General features: G+C 34.3%; 1 protein-coding gene across 1 annotated transcript in view; it reads left to right on the top strand.

Moving 5' to 3' along the window:
• The window catches only part of ABCA13 (ATP binding cassette subfamily A member 13), a 509835-nt gene that overhangs the window by 429195 nt on the left and 66673 nt on the right, over window positions 1-13967 (top strand). Inside the window, exon 56 of the mRNA XM_032758123.2 lies at window positions 12203-12353. Within this exon, the coding sequence (XP_032614014.1) occupies window positions 12203-12353 (151 nt within the window). The remainder of the gene's footprint in view (window positions 1-12202; window positions 12354-13967) is intronic.

The following is a 13967-nucleotide window of genomic DNA, read 5'->3' as shown; positions in this document are numbered from 1 at the left end:
TTGAAAAGAAACCCTATACCAATTAACAATCGTTCCCCATTGCTTCCCCCCCATCGTCAACCATTAATCTACTTTCTATTTCTATGGATTTGAGTATCCGGGAAATTCCATATAAATAGGTTCATACAATAACTTCCTTTTATCTCAAATTCTTTTCCTGTTTTATCATAAAAGAGTATTGAATTTTGTCAAATTCTTTTTCTGAGTTTAATGAGATGTGTGGTTTTTGCACTTTATTCCATTAACATGGTATAGATGATTGGTAGAATCAACAAATGATTAATTTTATATATTAAACTAACTTTGCATTCCTGGAATAAACTACACTTGAGCATAGTGCCTGCTTGTCTTTATATGGGCTGGATTTGATTTACTTGTATTTTGTTGAGGATTTTTAAACATCTGTTTATAAGAAATACTGTTATATAGTTTTCTGTCATGTCTCTAGTTGTGGTATCAGGGTGATACTTGACCTTACGTAATTAGTTTGGGAATTTTTTTTCTCTTCTACTTTTTGAAACAGTCTAGAAGCATTAGTGTTAATCCATCTTTAAATGTTTGGTAGAACTCACCAGTGAAACCATTTGGTACTGGGCTTTTATTTATGAAAAGGTTTTTTGGCATTGTTTTTATTATTATTGTTACTAATTCAGTATCTTTACTTGTGGATCTGTTTAGATTTTCTTTTTCTCATTTGGTCACTTGCAGTATTTTCTGTCTTTCTAGGAATTTGTCCATGTGATCTAAATTTCTTAGGATTTTGGCATATGAATATTTAGACTATTAAAAAATTTTCCATTTCTTTAAGATTGGTAGAAGTGTTTTCTTATTTTAGTAATTTTAATATTCTTGTTTCCTTTTGTTGGTCATTGTAGCTATGAGTTTGTAGATTTGATTGACCTTAAAGAATCAAGTTTTGATTCTGATTATTTTCTTTATTATTTCTTCCCTATTTTATTTATTTCTGCTCAAATCATTATTTTTTTATCTGTTTTCTTTAGGTTTAGTTTGCTTTAGTTTTTCTAATTTCTTAATGTAAATGGCTAGGTTATTGTTCTGACATCTACCTTTTTAAAAAATAATACAGATATTACAGCTATATCTTCTCTTTATGCACCTTTTTAGCTGAATACCATGTTTTGGTGTGTTGTGTTTTTGTTTTCATTCATCTCAAAGTATTTTCTAATTTTCCTTTTGATTTCTTCTTTGACCCATTGGTTATGAAGGAGTATGGTGTTTAATTTCTATACATTGGAATTTCCCAAAGGTTGCTTCTGTATTGATTTTTAATTTTAGTCCATTGTAGTCACAGAACATACTTTGTATGATTTCAGTCCTTTTCACTTACTGAGTTTTTTTGTTTGTTTTTTGATAGACTGTTGCTCTTTCATCCAGGCTGGAGTGCAGTGGCATGATCTCGGCTCATTGCAACCTCCACCTCTCGTGTTCTAGTGATTCTCTGCCTCAGCCTTCCAAGTAGCTGGGATTACAGGCATCTGCCACCATGCCCAGCTGATTTTTGCATTTTTGGTAGAGAGCGTTTTTCACCATATCGGGCAGGCTGGTCTTGAACTCCTGACCTAAAATGGTCCGCCCACCTTGGTCTCCCAAAGTGTTAGAATTACAGGCTTGCGCCACTGCACCCAGCTAATAAGTCTTTTGTTTGTTTGTTTGTTCTTTTAATAGCCAAACACTTGTTCTATTCTGGAGAATTGCTTCTATATACATTTGAGAAGAATGTTCATTCTGCTCTTTTTGGATGGAGAGTTCTAAGTCTCTGTAGTTGCTTAGGTCTGGTTATCTTGTTGTATTGTTCCAATCTCCTATATTTTTGTTAATCTTCTAGCATAGTTATTCTATTAAATATTGAATATAGTGTATTGAACTTGTTCTATTGTTGAATTATGTATTTCTCCCTTTAATGCTGTCAGCATTTGCTTTGTGTGTTGTGAGGCTCTGTTCTTAATTTCATATGTTTTTATGATTAGTCTATCTTCCTAACGAATTGACCCTTTTATTGTTACGAGATGTTTTTCTTTGTTTTTAGTAACTATTTTCTTCAAGTCTATTTTGTTATATATTAGCAGAGTCACCGCAGCTCTCTTTTGGATACTGATTTCGTTGTATATCTTTTTGCATCCTTTTTTTTTTTTTTTTTTTGAGACGGAGTCTTGCTCTGTCGCCCAGGCTGGAGTGCAGTGGCGCGATCTGGGCTCACTGCAAGCTCTGCCTCCCAGGTTTATGCCATTCTCCTGCCTCAGCCTCCCAAGTAGCTGGGACTACAGGCTCCTGCCACCATGCCCGGCTGATTTTTTGTTTTTTAGTAGAGATGGGGTTTCACCATGTTAGCCAGGATGGTCTCGATCTCCTGACCTCATGATCCACCCCCCTCAGCCTCCCAAAGTTCTGGGATTACAGGTGTGAGCCACTGCGCCCGGCTGCATCCTTTTACTTTCAAACTGTTTGTGACATTGATTCTAAAGTGTATATTTTATAGACAGCATACAGTTGGATAATTAAAAAAAAATCCAGTCTGCCAATCAATGAATTTGTTAAATGGTAGGATTAATTGATAATTATGTGGTAATTACATTAAATGTAAATGAGCTAAATAATCAAATTATTGAGATGGTAAAATTGGTTTCCACCATTTTACTATGTCCTCTATATTTCCTCTATATTTTTCATTCCTCTGTTCTTCTATTACTGCCATCTTTTGTGCTAAATATTTTCCAGAATACCACTTTAAGTCCTTATTGTGTTTTTTTGCTATATATATTTTTGAGTTATTTTCTTAGCAATTTTCCTGGGGATTGCAACTAACATCTTGAGTTAAAATTCTCTAATTTAGATTAATACCAACTTAATTTCAATAGTTTATAAAATTGTGTTTCTATATAGCTCCTCTCCCATTGATGCTATTATTATTACAAATTATATTTTTAGAGATTGTGTGCCCATCAGCCTTGATTTTTAAATTATTCTATTATGGAAATGCATTTAACTAAAACAGAAAAAGGAATTACAAGAAACATGTACATTTATCTTGTCATTTATATTTCTTTATATGATAATCTTAACCAGTGCTTTTTATTTTATTTTATTATGTGGATTCATAATGTGGATTCATAAGTTACTGTTAGTACTTTTCATTTCAACTTAAAGACTTCATTTAGTAATTTTGAGGCAGTTCCACTGTCAACAAGCTCTCTCAGTTTTTGTTGAGCTGTGAATATCTTAATCTCTCATTAAATTTTAAATGATAGTCATTTCTTCTTTATTTCTTCTTTACTGTAGAATTCTAGGCTAGCTTTTTTTTTCTTTTCATCTTTCAACACTTTATGTATGCCATCCTACTGTGTTCTGGCCTCTGTGATGTCTGTTAAGAAAGCAACTATTAACCTTCCTGGAGATTCTTTGTACACTATGAGTCACTTCTCTCATTGCTGTCATGATTCTCCCTTTGTCTGAAGTCTTTGACAGTTTGATTATGATTTGTCTAGGTATAGATTATTTTGTATATATTATACACATAAGGATCTCATTCCTGAATTATACAACATTATTATTTTCTTTCAATCTTCACAACTTTCTTTTTCTTGCCTTGTTGCACTGTCCAGCACTGGCATTATAATGTTGAATAGAAGAGGTGGTAATGGGGACCTTACTTTTGTTTTTGATGTGAAAGGGAAAACTTTAAATATTTTATGATTAACATAGGCTGGGTGCAGTGACTCATGTCTGTAATCCCAGCACTGTGGGAGGCTGAGGTGGATGGATCACTTTAGGTTAGGAGTTCAACACCAGCCTGCCTAATGTGGCAAAACCCCATCTCTACTAAAAATACCAAAAAATTAGCAGGGCCTGGTGGCACACGCATGTAATCCCAGCTACTTGGGAGGCTGAGGCATGAGAATCACTTGAATCCTGGAGGCAGTGGTTGCAGTGAGCTGAGATCGTGCCACTGCATTCCAGCCTGGGTGATGGAGTGAAACTTTGTCTCAATAAAATAAAATAAAACAAAACAAAATAAAATAAAATAAAATAAAATAAAATAAAATAAAATAAAATAAAATAAATATAATAAAATAATAAAATAAAATAAAATAATAAAATAAAGTAAATAAAAATTTTATTATTAACAAATATGTAGCTTCTATGGACTTGGCATACATTTTAAAATCAGATTAAGAAAGTTCTTTTATATTTTCCTTTCTGGCTTGTAAAGTACTTTTTTTTCAATTTTTGACTTTTATTTGTTTATTTTTATAAAGAATATATTTAGAGACAGAGTCTTGCTCTGTCACCCACCCGCTGGAGTACAGCAGCATGATCATAGCTCACCACAGCCTCAAACATCTGGGCTCAAGTAATCTTTCTGCTTCAGCCTTCTAGTAGGTGGGACTACATGCCCAGCTATTTTTATAAGCAATAATTTTAACACTTCACTATTGTTTCTCACCTTTTCTTTATACTCTTGGTATATTATGTTACATTAAAAAAATTTTAAATTTATTTAAAAAATATCGAATTCATGGATAAAGTTGACTTGGTCAAAATTTAATACCCCTTTTTATATCACTTGATTTAATTGGGTAACAGTTACTAAAATTTTGTGATGATTATTATATGAAATTATCCTGTTAATTTTACTTATTGTAACACATTTGCCAAGTTTAATTGTCAAGGAATAATGGCCTCAGTAAGTAACTTCAAAATTGTTTCCAGCCTGTTTTCCAGAATAGTGTATGATCCATGTAATTTTTACATAGATGTTTCAAAGAATGTCCTAATGAATGCATTTGGGTCTAAATTTATCAAAACAATTTTAATTAATGATTCAATTTCATTTTACATGTAGAAATTTTTAGGCTTTCTATTTCTTCCTTTTCTTGATATATTGTGTTTTAAGGGATTTTTCTATTCCATCTAAATTATTCCATTTCTATGCAGAAATTTGGTGCATAATATACTAAAATTTTATTTTTAATATCTATCTTAAGTGATGTTAGTATTCCTGATACTGGTATTTTGTATCAAATTATATTAATGTTACTATTCATTACTATGTTTACTCTATTACTGTCTTAATTTTGCTTATTATTAACTTTCCAGTTCTAAAATTTTTATTTTATTTTTTAAATAGATTTCAATTTTCTCATATAATTCACCTCTTTTTCCTCTTTTTTGTTCATTTTTCCTCTTTTTTGTTCATTTATTAATTAAACTATGTTAAAGTCTGTGATAACTCTAATATCTATATCACTTGTGGGTTTATTTTTATTTTATTTGTTTTTTACTTATTATTATTTTTTTTTAGTGGTATTCCTGGTGTATTCATTTGCTAGGACTACTGTAAAAATATACCACTGTCTGGGTGCGGTGGCTAATGCCTGTAATCCCAGTGCTCTGGGAGGTTAAGATGGAAGGATCATTTGAGGCTAGGAGTTTGAGACCAGCCTGGGCAACATAGTGAGACTCCATCTCCACAAAACAGAAACAAAACAAAACAACAACAACAGCAACAACAAAACATTTAATTAGCCAGGCCTGATGGTGCATGTATGTAGTCTGAGCTACTTGGGAAGCTGAGGTGGGAGGATTGCTGGAGCCCAGGAGTTCGAGGCTGCAGTAAGCTATGATTGTACCACTGCACTCCAACCTCAACTACAGAGTGAGACTCCATCTCAAAGCAACAACAAGAACAACAACAAAACACAAACTTAATTGCATAAATCAGGAAAATTTATTCTCTCATGGTTCTAGAGGCTTGAACTCTGAGATCAAGCTGTTGCCATTAGTTCCTTCTGATTGCTGTGGGGGAGGGATCTGCTACAGGCCTGTCTCCTTGGCTTATAAATGGCCATCTTCTCTCTGTGTGTTTATATAGTCTTCCCTCTATGTATGTGTCTGTGTCCACATTTTCCTTTTTTCAAGGACATCGGTCATACCAGATTAGAGCCCACCATAGTAGCCTCATTTGAATTTGATTTTCTCTGTGACATTTTATCTCCAAATAAGGTCATATTCCAAGGTACAGGGAGTTAGGATTCCAATATTATTATTATTATTATTATTATTATTTTGGATGGGACAAGATTCAACCCATAACAACGGATAAAGTTTGATTAAATGAAAACATTTAGAGTCTCTGGATGATTCTGTTTTACTTCAAAGAGAATTCTCTTTAGCTTTGATATGGAATTAGAATAGATAAAATTATCACAGAAAATTCATCTCAGAAAATGGGATGATCTTACTAAATATATTTTTTAAAAGGCTTGTCTATTTTTACATTTCTGGAGCCTTCACTGTTCAATGGCCCTGACTGAAAGCCACGTTTATTTGCCAGAGTCCCGACACCTGCATGTCTGCTTAATGACAGTTTCCGTTATCCCAGCTGGTTATTCCAGGTTTGTTATAAATTTGATAGGTTTAGTTACTTTTTAGATTCTTAGAGTTGTGTCTTGATTTCCCTCTTCAATTATACACCTGCATTACTCATACATTAATGAACATCTCAAGCATGAGACACCTAGAGTTACAGGGTTTTTCTTACTTTCTTCCCCCTGGGATATTGGCCTCTCAAGTCCTATCTGCTCTGATAGCCCTGAATCTCAACTTTTATCTCTTCCAAAGACTAATAACAGCTTTGCTTAGCCCCTCTGCCTTTTAGCAGTCACTTTCTCCACAACATCATTACTTCTTCTTCCTCATTGTATATGTGTGGTCAATATTTCGAGGAAAAAGAAACAAAACACTTGTCTCCTCTCAGTGAGTTTTTCTTCTTTTTGGGATTTGAATCTTTAATTCCTAGTCTTTAAATAGATTTTTCTGCATTTTATCCAGCTGTTCCATTGTTTTATGGGCTATTGAAAACAACTCCCATTTTAGCATCAATTTTGATAATAAAACAAAAGGATAATATAGCACATGGATGATATATTTGAAGCCACAGATAATATATACATTAACATTTATAAATATTCCCCTATCCAGAAAATACTTGAAACCTGAGTTTCCAGTAGACATTTTTTTTTTTTTGCATAACACATGTAAACATTTTATGGTACATACTTACACTTAACATTTATTCATTGTCTATCTGAATTATAAACTTAAGTTGATATTTTGTATTTTTTTCTGGCAATCTTGCTCTCTTTAGAAGAATGCATAAACAATAATACATCAGAATAATTATGGTACAAAAGCTGATTGGAGCACTACGGAAAGATTGTAACTAAAAATTATACATGGATATTTTTATTATTTAAATATAAGGGAATGCTTTTTTAGAAGTTGATACTCTAAAGACTTAAAGGTTAAAATTTTATGACACAAGTGTGGAAACGTTCATGATAAATGTGCTAGCTGAATTTGAAAGATAGGAGAATATGGATGTAATAGAAACTAATGTAAAGGAAATTAAGTACCCAGTAGATCTTAAATTCTGTTTTCTCTTATATTTATCACATACAACTGAAATAAAAGTGCAGAATATTAAATTAGCGCTGCCAGCAATAAACTTGAGAAATTGTTCTACTGTGTAGATTAGAAGCCATTGACACGATGAGTAAGAGAATGGTATACAATGTAAGGATGGAGAGATACATTTAAAATTTATAGCTTTTCCTGTGGGGCAGAGATGTGGAACATGAAAAAATGAAACAAAAACTCTACTAAAAAAGGTACTGAATTGTGGTTTTTGGTACAACATTTAAAGAGCTTGCAAGTTGTCACTTTCATTTTCACAACAGGAAAATACCTTAAAAACTAAAAATTATCAACTCTTCTTAGATCCCTCAGAGACTTGAGGTCAGAAAGTAAACTGCTGCCCCAGTACTAGAGAGACAGTCAGGGGACCCCCTACACCCGCGGGTTCATATCCGTGGATTCAACTAACTGTGCCACAAAATATTCAGAAAAAAAGGGATGATTCTGCCTGTACTGAACATATACAGACTTTTTCTGTTGTTAGTATTCCTTAAAAAATAAAGCATAACCACTGTTCATATAGCATTTACATTGCATTAGGTATTATAAGTCATCTAGAAATGATTTAAAGTACTTGGGAAGATGTATGTAGGTTATAAGCAAATACTACACTATTTTATATAAAGGACTTGAGCATCCATGGATTTTTAGTATCCAAGGGGAGTCCTAGACCTACCCCCCATGGATACTGAGAAACGACTGTACTAGAGGGAAGCCCGGGACTGTGAATCAGGAGACCCAGAAGCAGAAGTCACCATATGAGGCCAGGATCAGTAGGAACACATCAACTATAATCAAAAAGTGATGTAGGCCCAGTGTGGACTAACTTGAAAGTAGCCTCGGGGGCTCCTCACTGGTGAATATTACCTACAGGAACCCTACCAGATTCTCAGTGTGAAGACAGGGGAAAAATCCTTTCATGCTTTCAGCAGGAGGTAATTATATGGAAATATGCCCAGACCTCTGTAAGCCTTAGAAAGACCAGCCCAAAGGGGAAACTGCTTTTCCAGAGCCTAACTGACCTGGGAAAAGGGAAATGCCCAGCTCAGGCTCTAGAAGACTGAGACATGATTGTGGGAATATAGAACTCTTCCCCTCAACCACCTCCTCACCACCACATCAGTGGAGCTCCTGTGTAATAACCAGGGACTAAGAGAACTACAAGCCTCAGACTCTATTTAAGATGGAATCTCTAGGCAAACCCAAAGACACCTGGGTATAAACACAAGGACACTAGAACTAACACCACTGAGACAGCCACCAGTAAGCACAATACAACTTCTAGTAAGATAAACTCAAACCTCACACTAAAAGCCCAAATACAACTTAACAATAAAGAAATAGACATCATCCAAACTATGCTGTCAAACCACAATGGAATTAAACTAGAAATAAAAAATAGAAGGATAGCTTTAGAAATCTCCAAATATTTGGACATTAAATAACCTATTTCTGGGTAACACACACGTCAAAGGAATCAGAAAAGAAATTACAAAACTAAGCTTAAGTGACAATGAAATTTAAACCTATCACAGTTTGTGGGATATAGCAAAAGTTGTGCTTAAAGGAAAATTCATAGAATTTGATGCATCTATTAGAAAAGATGAGAGACCTAAAATAGATAACCTAAGCTTATACGTTACTAAACTAGAGGGAGAGGAGCAAATTAAATTGAAAGTAAGCAGAAGAAAAGAAATGGTAAAAATTAGTGGAGAAATCAATAAAATTATAAAAAGGAAAATAATAGAGAAAAATCAATGAAACCAGAAGCTGAAATCAATGAACTAAAGGATGAAATAAATAAAATTGATAAACTCCTAGTGAGATTATCCATGAAAAAAAAGAGAATATAAATTACTAAGATCAAAAATCAAAGATGTTATCCTTACTAATCTCATGAACATTAAAATATTAATAAGGAAATATTTTGAGCAACTCTATGCCCACATCTTTCATAACTTACTTGAAATGGGCCAATTCCCTGAAGACACAATTTACCCAAACACAAACAAGGAGAAATAGACAATCCAAATAGGTATATATCAATGAAAGAAATTAAATCAATAACTAATGACCATAAAAGCAAAAGCACTAGACTTAGGTGATCTCACTGGTGAATTCTACCATTTAAGAAAGAAATGATATCAATTTACTACAATGTCCTTTAGAAAATAGATACAGAACAAATATGGTTAACTGTTTTTATGAGGCCAGCATTACCGTAATACTGAAACCAGACAAGGACATTACAAGAAAGGAAAACTATAGCCTAGTATCTCTTATGAATATACATGCAAAAATTCTCAACAAAGTATCAAATTGAATCTAACAATGTATGAAAAGAATTATATACTATGACAAAGAAGAACTTATTCCAGATAGGCAAGGTTTGTTCAATTTTTGAAAATCAATTAATATAATCCATTACAACAATAGAATAAAAGGGAAAAATAGTTTGGTCCTATTAACAGATGCATAACAAAATTTTTCACAAAAGCCAACACTTATTCATGATACTAACTCTCAGCAAACTAGGAACAGAAAGGAAATTCCTCAACTTGATAAAGAACACTTGTAATAAACCTTCAAGTAATATCCTAAATCATGAGAAGCTAGATACCTTTCTCCTAAGTTTAGGAACAAGACGAGGATGTCCTCTCTCTCCATTCTTATCTCAATACTCTGCCAGCAAGCAGTCCTACATAATGCAATAAGATCAGAAAAGGGAGTTAAAATCACACAGATTGTGAAGGAATAAATAAAACTGTTATTGCTTGTAGATGACATGATTATATATGTAGAAACTCCCAAAGAATTGTCAAAAAATACTCCTAGAACTAATAAACATTTATATCAAGGTTTCAGGATACAATATTAATGTAGAAAAGTCATGTTTCCCTATATATCTACAATGAATAATTGGAATTTGAAATTTTAAAAACATAACATTTATATTAACAATCCCCAAAATGAAATACTTAGCTATAAATCTAACAAATTATGTGAGGAAAACTACAAAATCCTAATGAAATAAATAGAAAAAGCTCTAAATAAATAGACATTCCATGTTTTGGGGTAGAAAAACTTAACATCAACAAGATATTGGTTCTTCCCAACTTGAATGTTAGGTTTAACACAACCCCAATCAAAATCCCAGTGTTACTTTGTGGATATTAACAAACTGATTTTCAAGTTTATGTGGAAAGACAAAAGGTTCATGATAGGCAACACAGTATGGAAGAACAAAGTCTGAAGACTGACATTACCTGATTTTAAGATTTACTATAAAAGCACAGTAATTCCCAGAGATAGCCCCACATCAATACAGTCAACTGATGTATGACAAAAGAACAAAGGCAACCATGTGGGCAAATAATCATCTTTGCAACAAATGGTGCCAGAACAAATGGACATCCACATGCCAGACAATGAATCTGGGCCCTTAATTTATACCTGTGACAAAAATTAACTCCAAGTGGATCTATGACCTGATTGTAAAATACAAATTATAAAATTTCTAGAAAATAACATAGGATAAAATCTAGGTGACCTTGGACATGACAATGTCTTTTTAGATACAATATCAAAAGCATGATCCATAAAAGAAAATGTTGTAAGTTTGACTTCATTAAAGTACATTTCTGCTGTACAAAAGACACTGTTAAGAGATTAAAAAGTCAATCCATATACTGGGAAAAAATTTTGCAGACCCATGTCTCATAAAAGACTTGTATATGAAATACATAAAGAATCCTTAAAATTAAACAGTAAGAAAACACACAGTTAAAACATGGGTGAAAGATATGAACAGATGTCTCACCAAAGAAGACAGATGCAAATAAGTTCATAAGATGCTCAACATCATATGTCATTGGAAAATTGCAAATAAAAGCAACAATGCAATGCATCTATATACCTAACAGAATGAGTAAAATACAGAACACTGACAATACCAAATGTTGACAACAGTGTGGAGCAATAGGAACTCTCATTTGCCGCTGATGGGAATTCAAAATGATACAACCACTTTGGCAGACAGTTTGACAGAATCTTATAAAACTAAATATAGTCTTCCCACCTGATTCAGCAATACATATTAATAAAAAAAAACAGTTTGATTATGTATGTAGGCACAGGAGTTTCACACAAAAAATAAGACTCAAGGAGCTGCCCAGATGATTGAGGCTTATGTACCATATAAGGCTAAACAATGCAAAAGGGATTTGGGGATTCTGGGCAGGGGAGGCCAGCTATGGGAAGGTGAGGGGAGGAAATGTATGGTGGACTAGGGTTGTCTCATTATGCAGGTAAGAGTCTCTCCAGTTCAGAGTTTTCTGGGAAAGTAGCTCTCTTTCTCGTAGGGAGACATCTTTACAAATGAAAATTTCCTTTGTAAATGTGAATTTCCTTTTCAAAAGAAGACATTTATACTGAATTTTTAGGCAGTTAAGGAGAGGTAAAGAGCTTTTCCTGTGTCCTCTGGTTCTCAGTTGCCTTTAGCTCAAAATAATCCATATGCCAAAGATGCCTATTTTGGGGTGACTTCTTGTATTCTTCATTTCTCATGAATTGAACCTATTATTGTGAAATGAACTAATTGTTTTAAATAAACTGCAGTGGACTTGTTATTGATGAGCAACATTTTAAAAATAGGTTGATGCCAGTTTGGGAAACTGCTGTTCTCAGCCTGTGCTACTTCTCTCTGCAGAGACGCCGTGGACCTGTCTTCTGCTGTCACGGCAGGTGTGCTCATTGGCTACTGTCCCCAGCAGGATGCCCTGGACGAGCTTCTGACTGGTTGGGAACATCTCTATTATTACTGTAGCTTACGCGGGATTCCAAGGCAGTGCATCCCTGAGGTAAATCTTCCTGGGGTCTTCTAGATAAAGGGACCCATTGAGGAATGCTTGGTGACCACCTCTGGCTCCAAGGCAGCTCTCTCATGCTATGAGGAGAAGGAACTGTAGTATCAGATAAACCTACCTGCAAGAGATTTTCTAATATGATTATACTGAAGAAAGCATTAAATGTATTTGCCTTATTTACATTATATATTTAAAATGTATCTGTGTGAGGCAATCATGTGGTCGGAGTTAAAGCATAAATACATCATTTATAACTTTGTATCCCCCTTGCTCTTTTCTTCCTAAGTGCCTTTTACATTTATTGAACTACTAACTTGTATTCAGGAAGAAATATCACAAACTCTGTATTTTCAGGGCTTGTGAAAGAGTGGGCACAAATTATGTGTGGAATCTGGAGGACTGTTGGAAGGAATGACTTCCTGATGAGTGGGTGGACAGATTTCTCCTGCCAGGGATTCCTTTCTGGGTGGCCTTAGGGGAATGAAGGAGTGGCAGAAACTGCAGACCCCCATACCTCCATCACTGCCTGTGACAGGAGAGAGGCAGGTGGAACAGTGAGAGAACAAAAGACAGCTGCCACTTCTTCTGTGCGAGTAGAGGTCAGCGAAGCAGAGCGGACAGCCTTGATTGATAGCTCAGGATCTTGTACCGTGAGCCACCAAAATTGCAGTTATTTAAGCACATTTTTACCTTTTCTGCACCTCATTATAGAAAGTCTGGGGTGCATGCTCCTCAGATTTCTGTATTCTGAACTAGAAGCAGAAATAAGTGGCTTATATGATGCGTTTGCAATTAGATTCTGCGGGAGAGGGAACATTCTAGGACTCACAGGAGATAAAACTAATAGCCTTTGACTTCACTGGTCCATGAACCTTCATTCTCTGTTCTTTTTTTATAATGCTTCAGCATTTGTTTCTTATTTATGCTTTCTAACTTTAAGTGAAACTAAACAGAATGTCTGCACCTCATTGTAAAGACTCTGGCCCCTTTTGCCATCTCCCGTCTTAATAAAGCAAAGCTAACTGACCACCCCACAGAGACCTGCTGGTTGTAGTTAAACAGTTATTGGCATCTGTGACTAATTGTTGGCTCAATTTTTAATTGGCGTTTATCTCTGTCAGCTCCTCTTTGTTAGTTTTTGATGAAAGAGGCGGGTTCTTGGCAGAGGCTTTAAGCTGGCACTTTTGTTTTTCGAGGGAAACATGCTTATGAAAAAGCTCTTGTTAATGTAGGTTGGTGCTTTCTGTCATTCAGGGCAATTGTGTCTTGATATTCAGCTGTCTTACAACTTTGTTTTTCTGAACTGTTCTACCAAGAAAAGTTATTTAAATGGTAACCAATTAGGAACTGTCTTCATTTCCTTTATAAAACTGTAACTGATTTTGCAGACAGTATTGCCACTTGCTCTTGTTTCTAAGATGTCAGCACCCTTTTGCATCTGTTTCCAAAGGAGTTAGCTCATTTTCTGGAAAAAAATTCTCTCTTCTATATATTTTGAGAATATTTAAGTTATAGAACAGGCATATCCATTCTGAGGTGCTTATCACAAGGTGTCCAGAAAGAATTATTATAAAATAATGGAAAATAATAGTTTTATCTTTCAGTATT

Source organism: Hylobates moloch, unplaced genomic scaffold (genome assembly GCF_009828535.3).
Source record: "Hylobates moloch isolate HMO894 unplaced genomic scaffold, HMol_V3 SCAFFOLD_1, whole genome shotgun sequence".
Classification (NCBI taxonomy): Eukaryota; Metazoa; Chordata; class Mammalia; order Primates; family Hylobatidae; genus Hylobates; species Hylobates moloch.
The sequence above is the reverse complement of the archived record's forward strand: the minus strand, read 5'-3'. Positions and strand labels throughout refer to the sequence as shown.